This window comes from Rhinolophus ferrumequinum, chromosome 3 (genome assembly GCF_004115265.2).
Source record: "Rhinolophus ferrumequinum isolate MPI-CBG mRhiFer1 chromosome 3, mRhiFer1_v1.p, whole genome shotgun sequence".
NCBI classification, from domain to species: domain Eukaryota; kingdom Metazoa; phylum Chordata; class Mammalia; order Chiroptera; family Rhinolophidae; genus Rhinolophus; species Rhinolophus ferrumequinum.
In genome coordinates, this window is record NC_046286.1 from 62561908 (window position 1) to 62580214 (window position 18307).

The 18307-nt window shown below is 34.8% G+C and overlaps 1 protein-coding gene across 10 annotated transcripts in view; it reads right to left on the reverse strand.

The window, feature by feature from the left end:
- The window catches only part of WASF1 (WASP family member 1), a 49795-nt gene that overhangs the window by 17355 nt on the left and 14133 nt on the right, over positions 1-18307 (reverse strand). For 9 of the 10 annotated variants that reach the window (XM_033103425.1, XM_033103422.1, XM_033103421.1 and 6 more), the window contains one exon: positions 360-520. In XM_033103425.1, coding sequence (XP_032959316.1) covers positions 360-492 — 133 coding nt within the window. In that variant the 5' untranslated portion in view covers positions 493-520. Of the gene's footprint in view, positions 1-359; positions 521-14521; positions 14764-18307 lie in introns of those variants that run through there. The other variant, XM_033103419.1, reaches the window with a different exon arrangement.

Here is an 18307-nt window from a genome sequence, read left to right on the forward strand (position 1 = left end):
TAAAAGGTAAATAACGATAACAAGCAAGCAAAAGTATAATGCTGACTCTATCTCTCATAGATCAAATCTTATTTCAAAAACCATCTCAATAATTCTTATCCATCATGTAATTCTGTTCCTAAGACTCTGTCCTTATTCCCCTTTCCCAGAAGAAACATGCAAGGGAAGAAGAAATGATTCTAAAACTCATTAATTAATTTTACTTAAAATGACATTTTTTGGAATAATTTTGTATTCTCACCAAATATCCCCCCTCCCCACTCTACCCCCATATTATAACCAAGACAATCGTCTTACCATTCTAAAGCATAACATTCTGGTTTGGGAATAATAATTTCAATTGAGATAAAAATACTTACTTAGGCTACTTAGTTGTCTAATTATATTTGCCAAAGAAATATTGGTCACACATTCCAGTTCATTCTTGATGCCTCTAGGCAGGGCTGTGTGGCACAAGTGCCTCGGATCAATGTTTCTTTTCACTAATGGCATCTTGAGCTCAACCTCTGTGCCAGTTCACCTGCAGGACACCAAATAATAAATTAACATTATTCAATTTCAACCAACACAGTGAGAACTTACCTTTCACATTTAATAAAATATTTGCTAGTATAAGACAATGAAAATGGAATCACCTGACTAAATGAATCAAAACTGATTTAACCTTTTTTCATCTTCAACTATTATGTCAATATTATATAAAACATTGAAAACAAAACCCTTACTTTCAATGTCAGCTGCTTCATGGTGGTTTTATGATCACCATCACTATTACTCGCCTAAAACCACTGTTTTTACTTACTACAACTAGGGGTTTTGTTCTAGAGTTGGTGTGAAAGGTCCTCTCTAAATCAGTGCCTAAGAGGATTAAAGCAGCTGGAATAGTATCAAATTTACATTTCTACATAAAATGTATCAGACGTTCAATAGCTCAGACATCAAGTATTTCAAGTACCTCTACATCCTCAATCTCATAGAAACAAACCAAATCTTATTTAACTGATCAAAGAGTTCAACCTTCTTTGAATTAGTCCTCATTTCTCAGGCTTCCCACAGGCACAAATTTCAACTATCAGTTAAGTAACACTAGTCCCCCAGCAACATGGTTCCACTTCCACTCACCCCAGTATATTAACTGTCAATAACTACGTAAATGAAAATTTTTTTGCTAGCACTTCAGTTCACACATCACTGTGTTGATATGATCAGTGACCAATCACGTCACTTTTTTTTGAAGTAGGTTGGTGACTGGTCACTCTTTATCTGTGATTAAATCTGCATATAAACAGCAAAGTAAAGAGCTAGGTTACCTTCTTACCTTCCAGTGATAAATGCATGTGAAATTTTACAAAATGGGTAACTGCAAAAGGGTCAACAAAGATAAAAGTGTAGCGAAGAAACAAAAAATAATAATGCTAAAAAAATGATAATGAAATTCAAATCGAATGTAAGTGGAGTAACAGAAGCAATAGCTGATTGTGAGAATGTTACCACTGCCACCGTTTGAGACTACAGATATGCAGTCAAGGAATTAGTGAAGGCAAACTTATTGACGTAATCGAGGAAAGTGGTTCTGACTAAAAGATGTACCAGAGGCAGTGATACCAACAAAAAACTTCATACTAAAAAGAACTCAGAGGGCCGGCCCGGTGGCTCAGGCGGTTGGAGCTCCATGCTCCTAACTCCGAAGGCTGCCGGTTCGATTCCCACATGGGCCAGTGGGCTCTCAACCACAAGGTTGCCAGTTCAATTCCTTGAGTCCCGCAAGGGATGGTGGGCTCCGCCCCCTGCAACTAAGATTGAACACGGCACCTTGAGCTGAGCTGCCTCCCGGATGGCGCAGTTGGTTGGAGCATGGGGTCTCAACCACAAGGTTGCCAGTTCAATTCCTCGAGTCCCGCAAGGGATGGTGGGCTCCGCCCCCTGCAACTAAGATTGAACAAGGCACCTTGAGCTGAGCTGCCGCTGAGCTCCCGGATGGCTCAGTTGGTTGAAGTGCGTCCTCTCAACCACAAGGTTGCCGGTTCAATGCCCGCAAGGGATGGTGGGCTGCGCCCCCTGCAACTAGAAAACTGGACCTGGAGCTGAGCTGCGCCCGACACAACTAAGACTGAAAGGACAACAACTTGAAGCTGAACGGCACCCTCCACAACTAAGACTGAAAGGACAACAACTTGACTTGGAAAAACAGGCCTGGAAGTACACACTGTTCCCCCAATAAAGTCCTGTTCCCCTTCCCCAATAAAATCTTTAAAAAAATAAAAAAATAAAAAGAACTCAGAGCTATTTCACCACATTAAAAAGTGCAAAGAATAAAATGTTGAAAGCTAATAAAATGTAGAAAGGAGTAAGACAATTTGCCATGGTACAGAAAAGATGCTCTCTCTGATAGCTGTGCTATTAGAAGTTATACAAGAAGGCAAAACACAAACTACTCTTGATAAGTTTTTACAAAGAAATAAAAGACTTTAATTGTTTCTAATATTTTATATTACGCTATACTAAATTAATGTTTTACTATTTTTTCATTCCTCTATACATTTATAACTGACAAAGGAGAGTTTTACATGTTTTGATGATTTTTTTAAAGATCATGGAACAATTGCAATTTTTCCTGTTGATTACTAAAATAATCTCTGCAGTTTTGGTTCGTATGGTCATTTTTTTTTGGTCCCACACTATCATGCAAAGTGAGGACTGCCTACTTTCCTACTAGCAACAATGTTTACTAAAGGAAGTAATTTGTTATTTACTGAGCTTTAAGACTTTAAGACTATCAAATGAAAAGTTTTAGATAAATCCAATTACACTGAAATGTTACTTACCAACATTCTTTAAAAACAAACTTTTGCATGAAATTTGTCTCCTCTGACCTGTTTGTTCAGCATTCTCTACATTTTTAAAACCTTTTAAAAATTGTACAATATGAAACACAAAAAAGTATACAAAATTGCACAATTCAATGATTTAAGCAAACACTCATAACCCCACATAAGAAATAAAACACCACCTGGGACCCAGAAACCTCATACTTTGGTTCCCTCCGCAATTACCCCTTGGTTTCCTCCTCCCCAAACATAACCATTATTCTGACTTTGATAAGCATTGCCTTGTTTTTCTTTATACTTTTATTATAACACTTAAGCACGTACTCTAAACACTATAGTTTTTATTACTTTTTGAAATTTGTGTAAATGAAATCATATGATATGTATTTTGTCTTACCCTTTTCATTCAACATTGTATTTGTACCATTCATTCAGGTTGCTTTATGTAGATGTAAGACGTTTATTTTTATTGCTGTATTATATTCCACTGTATGATTACACAATTTATTTACTCATTCTAATGTTGATATAAGTGAGTTGTTTTTAGTTTGAGGCTATTATGAATGTCAAACTGTTCCAAAAGCAACTACCAACACATACTCCTTGTGGCTGTGTAACTGGCTGCTGCGGCTCTGTATTCTCAATACCAGGGGTGCCAAAAAAACGTATACACGTGACTTGTATTGATCTTCTGTTATCAGTATATATTATTACAATTTTAATAGTTTTTTCCTTTCTTAAAATGTGTATACATTTTTTTTTGGCATCCTCTGTACTTGATACTGCCCACTTTTAAATTCTAGCTATTCTTATAGGTATGTTGTGATAAATTATTGTAGTTTTAACTTGTGTTTCCCCAAGTTACTAATGAGTTTAAGGACCTTTTCATATGTTTATTGATCTTTTGGATTTTTCTCTTTTGAGAAATGCCTATTCAATTCTGTTACCCACTTTCCATTTATCATTTATTGTATTAGGGCAGATTTGTAGGAACACTGGCTATGAGCCAACAGAAGTTATGTATTATGCAAATATCTTCTCTTGTGTCACTTGCTATTTTACTTCACTCTCTTGATGTCTTTTAAATTCCACTCAATATGGTGGAATTTATCAATCTTTTCCTTTTAGGATAAATATGAAAGCACAGGTTTTGAAATACATTTTGCACTTTTAATCTTTAATATGGAATTAATTTTTGTGAATGGTGTGAGGCAGCAGTCCACTTTTTAAAATATGTTTCAGCACCATTTACCGAAAAGACCAGTCTTTCCCCCTTTGCTCTATCTAAGTGGCACTTTTGTCATAAATCGGGAAATATATATATATACATATGTAAATATATATATATTTCCATTTTGGGGTTCTGTATTATCCCACTGGTCTACCTAGAGCTAATGACACGCTATCTTAATGGAGTTTTATATAAAGTCGGTGCAAAAGTAATTGCAGTTTTTGGAATTATTTTCAAACTTTGAAACTGCAATTACTTTTGCACCAACCTAACACTAAATCTTGATATCCAATAGGGCAAGCCCTTCTACCTGGTTCTTCAAAAAAGTCCTATTCATTCTTGGTCCTTTGTATTTCCATGTGAATTTTAGAATCAAGATTATCAAGTTACACACACACCTGTACTTAATCTACAGCTCACAGTGGGGAGAACTGACATCTACGTATCAACACTGTATCTTCCTATCCATGAACATAATGTATCCCTCCAAGTATTTCAGGTTTTTAAAAATGTCTTAATGTTTTACAGTTTTAAGAAGTCTTATACATCCTTTATTAAATTTATTGGTACGTATGTGATAATTTTTTGATGCTAGAAAGGCATGTTTTATTTTCTCTTTATTGCATATACAAAAATAGATTTTTTTGAACATTGATCTACATCCAGAGACTTTCCTAATCTCTACTAACTTATCCGTAATTATTTTGGATTTTTTAAATGTACATAATCTATCATATGTGAATAATGATTATCTCTTCCTAATTTTTTTTTTTTTTGCCCCATCATACTAGCTAGAACCTTTAATACAATGTGAAATAAAGGTAATGATAACAAGCGTTCTTGTCTTTTTCCTGAACCAAAGGGGAAGCCTTCAACATTTCACAAGATGTCTGCTATAGGGTGTTCAGTTACTGTTGCTTTGTTTTATAGGCACCTTTCAACAAATTAAGGAAATTTCTATATATTTCTAGTTTGCTAATATTTTTTAAATCATGAATGATGTTTTTATCAAGTCACTGATTTTATCAAATGATTTTCGTCTGTTATTTTAAGGATAAGGTAACTCTTCTTGTTAACCCGGTGAGCTACATTGGTTTTCTTTTTATGTTAAACAACTTTGCAATCTTGGAATACACCCAGCTTGGTTGAGATGTATGTGGTAGGCAGAATAATGGCCCTCAAAAAATATCCATTTTCTAGTCCCCAGAATCTGTAAGTATGTTTTATTACATGACAAAGGGAAATTAATATAGCAGATGTAATTAAGGTTGCTAATCAGCTGACTGCAAAATAGGGAAATTTCTTTTTTTATATATTGCTAGATTTGATTTTGGTTTGTTATTATGCTTAGTAATTTTTGCATTTATGTTCAAAAGAGAAATTCGTCTATTATCTTCCTTTTCATGAATGCCCGTGAGAGGCTTTTTGTTTGCTTTTGTATTAAAGCTGTGTTGGCCTAATAAAACAAGTTGGGATATATTCCCTCTTTCACTATTTTGAAGAATTAGTATAAAACATGCATTTTTTTTCTTAAAAGTTTGATACAGTTTACCTATGAAACCATTTAGCCTCAAATTTTCTTTGTGGGAAGGTTTAAAATTACGGATTCTCTTTCTTTAATTGTCATAGAATTTTTGAGATTCTCTATATCTTCTATGAATTTTGATAAGTTGCTTTTTCTAGGAATTTATCCACTTCATCTAAAATTTCAAATTTATTGACATCAAATTAATCTTATAATTTGCCTATAAGATTATAAAATATTTTTTTCATTTTATTACAATAAATAATTTTGCATCTTCTATTTTCTTTTCTGTATCAGAAAGCGTTTATCAATTTTATTAGTCTTTAGAAAACCAATTTTTGGCTTTATTGAATTTCACTACTGTATATTTGCTTGCTATTTCATTATTGCTGATTTACTGTTTCTTTTTATCTGCCTTCTGTGGGATTAATATGCTGTTATTTAAAAAAAAATAGATAGATGCTTAGCTTATTGATATTCAGCTTCATTTCAAGCATGTGGTTTTAAAGCTATAAATTTCCCTCTAAACATATATTTAACTGTGTCCCTCATATTCTGATATCATTTTATTATTGTTCACTGAAAAATATATTCAAAGTTGCATTGTGATTTTCATTTGATCCACGGATTATTTGGAAGTATATTATTTTAATTAAAAAACATATGGAGATTTTCTAATTATCTTTTTGTAACTATTATCTAGCTTAATGGCATTGTGGTCAAAGAATACACTGCATAATTTCAATCCTTTAAAATGTATTTATATTTATCTTACTGCCCAGCATAGTCAATTACACATAAAGAATGTATATTTTGTTGTTGTTGGTTGCAGTGTTCTATGTATGTCCATGAGTTGGATTTGCTAATTGTGCCCAAATCTTCTATAGACTTACTGATTTTTTTGTCATCTGGTTCTATCAGAGATATGTGTGAAGGTCTCCCACTATGATCACAGATTTGTCAACTTCTCCATATGATTTACATATTTTGAGACTATGGTATTAAGTACATTTATCATTATAAAGTTCCCTCTTCATTTCTAGTAATATGGTTTTTGGCTTAAAAGTCTATTTTGTTTGAAATTAATATAGGAATACCCACTCTCTTTTAGTTTTTATTCTCATGATTAGCTTTTCCCATACTTTTCCTTTTAACCTTGCTGTATCCTTATGTTTCAGACATGTCACTTCATAACATAGTTATGTATTTATTATTTTTGCATCAATAGTCTAGTTTGATCATCTTTAAGTACTTCATTAGCATGATGCTGATGTTCCCTCTGCCCAGGATACTTACCCTCCTGTTATCCACATTGCCTCCCTTCCCTACTCCTGCTTGTTCAGATTGCAGCTCAAATGAGAGCATCCCCTGATCTCTAGTCTCAGAGTAAATCAGTTCCTTCTGTTAAAATAGCAACGTAAGAGTTTTTTTTGATAGCATTTGTCTCAGTTTTAAATTATATATCTTCGTGATTGATTTGTGTTCTTCTCCTTTGTTAGTTATAAAGCAGGGATTGTGTGTTTTGTTCCTCATAGTATGCTAGGTGCCTGGTACATGTCTGGCACATAAAAACATGCTCAATATATATCTGTTGAATACCTTAAAAATTCGTAATTCCAGCTCAAACCTGTCTCCTAAGCTGCAGATGCATATTTGCAACTGTCTCCAGGACATCTGTAGTTGGAAGTTCTGTAAGATTCCTCAAGTTCAGTATGTCCAAAACTAAACTCATTATATTTCCTCTTTAAATCTAGGCATCATCTTCAATTCTGCCCCATCATGACAGTTCTTACCTGTATCCAATAGGAGATTATCCTTACTAGTTCTATCTCATTAACATCTCTCATATTCTACCCTTCCTTTCCTATTCTAACTTCTACTGCTTTAATTCAAACCCCAGTCATCTCTCACTTGGTTGGACTAGACTTTGTCTTTCCTCTAACAGCTTCTCCCTGCCACTCTATCTATATTACCATTCCCACCAATCCATCCTACAGCACAGCTTTAAGATTATCATCAAAATTTTTAATCTGGTAATGTCCTTCTCCTGAAACAAACAAACAAACAAACAAAAACAAAACAAAACATACCTTTCAATATTCCCCGCTGTCAGAATAAAGTCCAAACATAATACACCAAGTTCTTCAGGATTTAGTACCCCCCGCCACGTCTCCTAGCTTCATTTCTTACTACACTCCTTCTACCTTTTCCACTAATCACTCTGAACACACCTTGTTTTCCAGTCCTCCCTTTTCTCATGCTGTTCTCTGTCTAAAATGCCTTTCCCTTCCTTATCTTCACAGAGAATACTTAATTGCTCATGACTAGACTCACACATTACCTCTTTACGGTAGCATTACTGCATCTTCCAGGCAGATGTAAACATCTGTTTTTTGGTGCCCACAACTCTGACCCATGTCTGCATCTACCTAAATACTAACAATTACACTCTTCTGTATTGTAGCTGTCTATGCCCAAATGAGCACTCCTAGGAGGCAAAAATCGTGCTTAACTCAGCTTGCATTTCCAAGATCTAGAAAACAGAAGATGTTCAATACTTGATGATAAACGAGAAAAGAACAAAACAATAAACTGTAGGAAGGCAAAAAAAAAAAAAAAAATCTTTAGGTTATTGAGTGTTGAGGACACGCGCGCACACAAACACACACCTTACTAAAGCAACTATTTAATTATAATTCTAAGGAGCTACTCTTTTTCTATGTGCATAGAAAAGGAATACATTTGAGAAAAATGATACCTTATTGTTTGTATTGTGGAATCTCAGGCTTGCTTGTTTTGCTCTCCCAAGAGCAAATGTGGATCGTATCTTATTCATTTCTGCATCTTTAGGGACTACTTCAGTGTCAGGGTACAGCAGTCACACAAATTTTGATCAGAGGAATGTTATACAGCATACAAAGTAGTTTCAAAATATTATCCTAATCTCAAAAGAAAAATGGCTTTTGTTGTGATTAAAATAGTGCCTTTAGGTAAAATACAAAAGCTTTTTGGAGAGAAAAAATACTCTCCTCCACCTTCCCTTTTACTTCAATTTCAATGCTGGATTCTTTTTCTTATTTCTGTCTTATTCCTTCATCATTCTAATGATAATTTATCTAACTCAACTATCAAAGTCTTTGTGGCAAAAAGTAAAATAAGACCTACCGACATCATCTCCTAAATCCTAAGAAAATTGCCTGATTTCTGATTGTTTTATAGAGGTCCCAACACCATCTAAAATGTAGAATCCTTTGTTAGATGGGGAACAAGTGAAAAAAAATCCTAAATGCTAAAAGTTATAATTTATTTAGCAAGCAAAAATAAAATCAGAATTTTTAAATACTACAAATTATACATTTTCTGTTTAAAGAAATTTAAAAATTGCATAGAAATGAATTGCATACACTTTACATCTTTTAATCTACCATAGCCGAACTTGTCTATTTGAGGGTGAAAACCTTTTATTTAACAAGAAAGGTAAATTATATTGTGCTAAAGCATAAAATAAGCAATTTTTAAAAAATTGTTAATCTATTTTCTTAGGTCACAACTAAAGATACCATCATAACAGACAAAAATTGCCCAACGATATCCCAGAGAAGGAACAGCTAAAGGAGTTTATCACTACCAAAGAAATATTACTATAAGAAATATTAAAGGGACCTCTATAAGAAGAAAAAGATCAAAAATATGAATAAAATGGCAATAACTACATATCTATCAACAATTACTTTAAATGTAAATGGTTTAAATGTTCTAATCAAAAGACACAGCATGGCTGAATGGGTAAGAAAAGAAGACCCTTACATATGCTGCCAAAAGAGACTCACTTCAGATTGAAAGACACACACAGACTGAAGGGATGGAAAATATATTTCATGAAAATGGAAACATACAAACAAACAAAGTTGGGGTAGTAACACACCAGACAAAATAGACTTCAAAACAAAGGCTATAACAAGAGACAAAGAAGGACCCAGAAATTCCACTTCTGGGTCCACAACCTATAGATTGACAAGGAAGAAATAAAATTGTTTTTATTCATAGATGATATGATTACCTATGTAGAAAAATCTCAAACACTAGACAAAAAATCTCTTGGAACTAATAAGCAAAGCAAGGTTTTCAGGATACAAGTTAATACATAAAACACAACTGTTTTCCTATATACCAGCAACAAACAATTGGAATTTGAAATTTAAAACACATCATTTACATTAGCATTCCCCAAAAACAAAATATTTAGTTATAAATCTAACGAAATACATAGAAGGTCTATATGAAGAAAACTACAAAACTCTGAACAAAATCAAAGAACTAAATGGAGAGGTGTTTCATGTTCACGGATAGGAAGACTCAAACCTGTCAAAATGTCAGCTCTTCCCAATTTGATCTACAGATTCAAAGCAAACCTAATCAAACCCCAGCAAGTTATTTTGTTGATATCAACAAACTGATCTGAACTTTGTATGGACCTAGAATAGCCAATGCAATATTGAAGGGGAAGAACAACGTTGGAGGCCTGACATTATCCAACTTCAAGCTAAAATAATCAAGACAGTGTGGTAGTGGCAAAAGTAGAGACAGACCAGTGGAACAGAATACAGAGCCTAGAAACAGAGCCACATAGATACAGTCAACTGATCTTTGACAAAGGAGCAAGGGCAATACAATAAAGATAATCTAGACAATCTTTTCAAAAAACAGGGTGCTGGAACAACTAGACATCCACATGCAAAATAATGAATATACACCCAGACCTTATACCCTTCACAAAACTTAACTCAAAATGGATCACAGATCTAAATGTAAAGTGCAAAACTACAAAATTCCTAGAAGATAATGTAGAAAATCCTGATGACCTTGGGTTTGGCAATAACTTCAGATATAACACCAGATTTATGAAAACATAATTGATAAGCTGGACTTTATTAAAATTAAAAACTTCTGCTTTGCAAAAGACACTGTCAAGAGAAAAAAGAAAAAAACAATGGACTGGGAAAATATATTTGCAAAAGACTGAAAAAGAACTTTTATCCAAAATATACAAAGAACTGAACAGTAAGAAAACGAACCTGATTACATATTGGGCAAAAGATCGAAACAGACACTTCACCAAAAAAGATGTAGAGATGGCAAATAAGCATATGAAAAGATGCTCAACATCACATGTAACTAGAGAATGTAACTTAAATAATGAGATACTGCTACATATCTATTAGAATGACCAAAATCCAGAAAACTGACACCACCAAATGCTGGTGAGGATGTGGAGCAACAAGAACTCTCATTCATTGCTGGTGGGAGGAGCCACTTTGGAAAACAGTTTGGCAGTTTCTTTAAAAACCTAAAAAAAACCCTTTTAATATGATATAGCAATCATGTTCCTTGGTATTTACCCAATGAATCGGAACCCTATGTCCATACAATAGCCTGCACATGGATGTTTACAGCAGCTTTATTCATAACTGCCAAAGCTCGGAAGCAACCAAGATGTCCTTTAGCAGGTGAACAGATGAATAAAGTATGGTCCATCCAAACAAGGGAATATTATTCTGTGCTAAAAAGAAATGAGCCATCAAGCCATGAAAAGACATGGAGGAACTTTAAATATGTATTACTAAGAAAAAGAAGCCCATCTGAAAAGGCTACATACTGTATGATTCCAAGTATAAGACATTCCGGAAAACGTAAAAAACTATGGAGACAGTAAAAAATAGTGATTGACAGAGGAGGTTGGGGGAGGGAAGAGATGAATAGGCAGAGCACAGAGGATTTTTTGGGTATTCTGTATGAGACTAAAATGGTAGATATATGTCATCATACATTTGTCAAAATTTCCAGAATATGTAACACCAACAGTGAACACTAATACAAACTATGGACTTTGAGTGGTAATGATGTGTCACTGTTGGTTCACTGAAGGTAACAAATGCACCACTCTGGGGAAGGGGAGGTTGTACATTTGTGGGTGAGGGGTATGTGGGAACTCTCTGTACTTTTTGTTCAATTTTGCTGTGAACCTAAAACTGCTATAAAAAATAAAATCTATTTAAAAAGTCATAAAAGATGTGACTGTATTTAATGCCACAAAATTGTATACTTTGAAAATGGTTAAAATGGTAAATATTATGTTATATATATTTTACCACCATTTTCAAAAAATCCTAAGAGGGGTCTAGCAATATTACGAACTCCAAAGGCATTCTATTCAGATGTCTGTCTACTGTCCACGTCTTCCTACTCCAACCAGTGTCTTAGTCTGTTCAGGCTGTTATTACAGAACGCCATAGACTGGGTGGCTTATAAACAACAAAAATTTATTTCTCATACAGTTCTGAAAGCTGGCAAGCTTAAGATTAGGGCAGATCAAGGCAGTACAAGATCAAGATATCTGGTGAAGGCCCACTTCGTAGATGGCTGCCTTCTCACTGTGTCCTCACATGGATGAAAGGGGCTAGGGAGCTATTATAATATCATCACTTAAGAGTTTCCTTTAAGGCAATATTTTTTTCTAACTATATATACATTGTCACTTAACATTGTCAATAGGTTCTAGCAACTTTTAGCAAAACAATACGCAATGACAGCTCTTTTACCATAGGCTAACTGATATAATCAAGAGTTAGGTGCCTATAACATCTTCTCAATGTCGAAATGACATCATTCAAGGACCTGCTGCACTTCCTTCTGGCTTAGACCTTCTATAGAAGTGCTAGTTCAGAGAGTGGGCCTTAAACCGGCATCAGCAGCATTAGCATCACCCGGAAACTTGGAAAAACTGCAGATTTTTAGTCCCACCCCAGAACTTCTGATCAGAATCAGCTTTTTAAGAAGATGCCCAGGAAATCAGAATGCACAATGAAGTTTGAGTACAATGTTTCTAGAAGACTTAGCTCTCGTACATCCTACCTCCTCTTTTGGGTTCCCAGCAAGTCATGAACTCTAATAATAAAGGAAGCAAGATACAACAAATGTCAAATGGACAGGCCAAGTTTTTACAAAAGGAGAAGGGCAGGTATGTACCATGTTTTCCCAAAAATAAGACCTAGCCGGACAATCAGCTCTAATGCAACTTTTGGAACAAAAATTAATATAAGACCCATTATTATATTATATTATACTATATAAGACCCGGTCTTATATTATAGTAAAATAAGATCGGGTCTTATATTAATTTTTGCTCCAAAAGACGCATTAGAGCTGATTGTCCGGCTAGGTCTTATTTTCGGGGAAACACGGTAGTAGTGTAAAATTAAACTTAAAAGGGTATCAAAGGGTGTCGTTGGGAAAAGAGTCATGAGAAAAACTGGTGAAATACCAAGTCAAAATGGGGTAAGCCAGTATCAGGGACTAAGTGGGCTGGGAAAGCAGATTCACACTTATGAAAAGAAACTGATGGACCAGGAAACTAGGAGAAAGACTATAAAGAGGGTTTACTAATGAGAAAAAAATAATGTCCTACAATAATTCTCCTATTCTGAATTCTCATTTTGACCAAAATATTTCTTAACCCTGTTACCCTGAATGGATTTAAGAGTATAATGTTTTTAAATACCAATATCATTCTCAGATTGCATTTATACACCAAAAGTAGAGTCTTTACAGAGAATATCCAGATTACAATGAGAATAGTTAGCTTTCTCATTTTGTGGAAAGCAAGGCTTAAAGAATAACCAGACACCAAAAAGCCAACATGAGATGAAACTTCTTTCAGTTATAGTGTCACATACATTAAAATAATAAACTAATATTGGTATTTAATACTCTATCAATGGATAAAACATTTTTATTTTGTCCTTTAGCAAAAATATTGCTAGTTTACTTAATCTGTAAATTTAAAAGGCAGTTCCAAAAGTGGGTAGGAGTAGAGTCTGACCACAGAGGAGATGGGTTTGAAATTGGCTCTACCACTTACAAAGAGTAATGTGCTGAGCACTTACTCTCTCTACTGGGGCGAATACTCCCTACTTCAGTTGGTTATTTGAGAATTAAATGAGAGTGGTTAGCATAAGCCTGGTACATAGCAAACAACTCAAAAATGCTTATTATTATTTGCGTGAAAAAATTTTGAAAGTATCTCCTGTAAAGGAATCTTCCAAGGGTAAAGGGCTACACTTATCCTAATATAATTGCAATTACTTTCTTTCATTTTAAAGGACAATATTTGAATGAAAGGAAATAGTAGTAGTCTGGATTTCAGCCACCTTCTCTTCTAGGAACTATTATTTTGCATGACCACAGATCCATTATGCATATGCTTGTAGGAAAGCGCTTTGTTGAATCTTCAGATGGACTGTTTTGGTTATAATCAATAACCAAATCTGAATGTTAGTTTTTAAGAGTCAGAAATCCAGATTCAAGGTTTTAGGAGCTTTGTACCAGGAATCAAGGACAAAGACCAACTATATGTTTCTTATTAGATCACAATATCACAAGAAGCAATTTATAATGAAAATGCAGATTTATCTTTGTGTCTATACTCCTAATAGTCTAAAAGTACATTCCATTAAATTGCCTTAGAGACTTTAAGCAGTGGTATACTTTCACGTCCTTTTTATACCACAGAATGAAGGACAGAAAAAAAGAGATCCAGTTTTCAGAGTTCTAAAAAGTTCACTTACATGCAATCTATCTTCTAAAAAAGATACAAACTGCGAAACTATTCTTCTGTGAGGATCCGTTCCTTACACATAACACTTCTCTGGGCTATTCCAGGCCATTTAAGGAAAGTAAAAACCTTAGTCTCCATCCTTTTATCACCTCACACATTCCTCCAGGGCTATGACTTCCTTGCTTGTTCTATCAAATAACCCAAGCCCATTTTGTGTGGTAATTTTTTAATAATTGTGCATTGTTACAAGTATTAATCAACCTTAAGTGCCTCAGGACCTATAGATTTAAAATGACCACAATTTCTTTGCAATTTTTTAATACCTGATCTCCACACTCTTTGATTATGGGTTGGTACTGTGGTGTGCTCTGACAGTATCATATGGTGGAAGTGACATCGTGTGACTTCCAAGTCTAGGCCTCAAGAGACCTCACAGCTCCTTCAATTGCTTTCTTAGAACTCTTCCACAGACGAGCTCAGATCGCCTCCTGAAGAAACATGGGCCAGCCAATACATAACAAACTGCCAGATGTGAGTGAGGTCCTCATAGACTATCCAACCGCAGCTGAGCCGTCAGGTAACTGACCGTAGCCATGGAGTGACCTTGACAAGATGGATTGCTCAGCTGATCCCAGCCCAAATTGCTTGGCCTACAGAATCATGAACAAATAAAATGGTTGCTTTAAGTCACTAACATTTGGGGTGGTTTATTCTCCTGTGAGAAGTAAGATATAGCACAAAACCCTCTTCTAAAGAAATGAAATTATTTTTGCATAAAGTAAAACTAATGAGCTGTAGTATTTTGTCTTCAATTAAATCAAACTTGCTTATCTGATCACAACTACTGGACTGGATCAAAAAGCAACCACATATGACAAGACATAGTAAAGGTCTATCACCTATAAAGGGACATGTCGCAAAATACTGCCCCAATGCATAATGCCAAGGAAGACAGTGAGAAACTGAAATTCTTTATTAGGTAATATGAATGCACAACGAACACTGAAAACCTGGTCACTAGAGCTGCTATTGCATCCTGAATCATCTGATGTAAATCCTTATCCTATAAGCACTAGGACCCAGGGGGCTGTATATCCACTCAGCCTCGTTACTTCCCTACTCTGGAAATCTACTTTGGAGCAAACCTCCATTGCCTAAGGAAATCTGAACCTTTTTTTAATTTTATTTTTGTTATTAGTTTCTCTATAATCTGAAAAGACCTACTACCAGTATGCTGCATTAACAACTTCATCTATAGTTACACTTTAAGTGGTTTTTAAACATTTATAAAACATTTCTAAATAATCTCATTTGAGAAGCAACATGGCATAGTGGACAGAGCAGACATTGGGTCAGGGAGACCTAAGTTCAATCAAACCAATTGTGTGATCATTAAGAGTTATTTTAAGGATTAGAAATAAGAGAAGTATATGTAAATGGTTTGAGTATTGGGCAAATACTTTTTTGAATATCTGGTAAATCATTATAATAAATTCTATTTTTCCATAATTTAGTAAGATTATTAAACACATGGATCTTATTAGTTGGCTTTTCTTATGTAACAAACCACATCAAAAATTAGTAGCTTAAAATAACCACCAATTCTGAGTCAGCAATTTAGGGCAGGCTCAGCTGGGCAGTTGTGCTGACCGTGGCTGCCATGCTCAGTCATGTGCCTAAGGACAGCTGCCAGGGAATCGGGACTGGCTGGTCTAAGATGGCTTGGCTGGGATGGCTTATCTTTATTCCAATTGATCTTTCATCATCTATCTGCCTCGCCTAGACTTGATTACATGTAGAAAGATGCAAGATCTCCTAAGGCCCAGGCTCAGAACTCATAAAACATTACTTTCACTGAGTTTATTGGCTAAAGCACATCACAAGGCAAGCCAGGACTTAAAGGAGGGAGGAACTAAGTCAAGGAGGGGCTTATTGTAGTAATTTTTGCAAACTACCATAGATCAATATATTAGATATTGCATTAGTCTTTTAGGGAAATATAACTCCTACTAAGTGCTAGGCACTTTGCTAAATGCTATATTCATGTAGATGTATATGTTTTTATGTATTTAATCACTACATTAAATCATTACAAAAAAGTCCTCAAGAGATAGACTATTCCTATTTTATATGCGGGGAAATTAAAGTTTAGGGAGGCTAGTAACTAGTCTAAAATACTATTATTTATACATAGCAGAGCCAAAATTGCAAATCAGGTTTTCTAGCTCCTACCTAGTTCAATGTTTTTTTCCACTGTATCATCCTAAATTGTCTAGAAATTAATTACAAGATCCTAGTGGTTCTATAGCATTTCCACAAAGTAGCATCTAAATAATGTCACATACAAAACAATATTTTGTTATAACTTAAGATGTTTTATTTGCTTATTTTGGCACAGTCTATGTAGCCTAACAATTCACTTGTGGTCAACTTAAAAAAGCAGTTTACATGGCACAGGAGTCATCTTGTTTCAGTTTGATTCTGGGAACTTTATTTTTCTTTCAAAGAGAAGAATTCATTCAACAAATTTCTACCAAAAGCCTATTGCTTATGCCAGTCACTGTACTAAATATTGAAGACACAGCAAGATAATCTGCTCTCATAAACTTAATTAAAAAGTTTTCTCCCATGTTAAGATGCCCTCCTTAAAATTTCTGGAATCTACTATTTTAAAAGCAGTACATTCCTTTTTACAAACCTTCCAAGAGCTAATAATATAAAAGTCAACAAATTAAGTCACGTGGAACAGATATTCACAAATATGCATTTAATTACTAGAGTCAGAAGCCTATCAGTCATTCTTGACTCCTCCCTTTACTCATCACCCACATCTTTTATTCCACTTGATTGACCCTATCTTCAAAACATGTATCTAGTCCGTCCACTACTCTACACCTCCACTCACACTACCTTGGATCGAGCCACCATCATCTCTTGCTCAGACTATAACTGACACTCATTTATCTCCCTGTGTCCATTCTTGCTTTTAGAGGAGCCAGTGATATTCTTAAAATTTAAATATGATCATGTTCTTTCTCCTGTTTGAAACCCTTCACAGTAGCTTCCATATTCTAAACGTAATCCCTTCACTGTAGCTTGTAAGGCCCTCCTTACTTTTCCATCCTTACCTTCTCTGTTGCTCATCACACTACCCTCTTTCCTGTCACGCCAGCTCTTTCCCACTGCAGGGCCGCTGTACACAGTTTCCTCTTGGCATCACTGACTGGCTCCTTTTCATTTCTCAAGGCTCAGAAAGACCTTCTAACATTCTAACACCTCTTAAATAGATCCCCTTGTTATCCCATTATACTGTCCTATTTGTTTCCTTCATAGTGTGTTTTCAATTTATAAGTGCATATTTACTTGTCTATCTATTGTTGTATCTTTCTTATTAGGCTATTAAGTTCCATGAAAGTGAAAAGTTTTTCACTCATTACTGTCCCATACTTAGCATACTGCTTACTACATAGCAAGTGTTCAAAAAATACTTTTCAAAATAATCAATGTTTACTTTTTGTATGGCACCATATTGGCTTATTCTCTAACAACAGCAGAGAATGAAAATGAAAATGTCTCGTGTCAATATTCAACATGAAAATAAAATTTATTACCTAAAAATAAGTATCTGTTACCATCACCTTAGATTATTAATTGTCCAACAAATAAAACCTAGGTCCTATGTGCCTGGAGTATCTAGGATTAGTAGTTTGCTACTTGGAAACAGGGATAATCGTATCACTGCCAGTTTGACTTTTCACAAGAGGCTTTTCCCACCTCTTCTATTTCTCTACAGGAGCACTTCTCAGGTTAAATGCCACATTGTTGAAATATACAGAAATGCAATGTATACACTAATTTTCAAACACAGTATAGTTCCAAAGACAGGATTACACTGTTTCTGGCATAAAAGCAGTAACTGTTGAAACGGATTTTTTAATAATGGCTGTCTGCAGACAGCTGAAGAGAGGGAAGGAATTCCTAAGGTCAGTTATTTTAAAGTGAAATAACATGTCCATATGGCATGTAAATTAGTACAATGAAGTAAATTTAGGTAGTGCACTGATTTTAAAAAATTACATTGAACAGTTAGCATCAAATAAAGTGTTTTC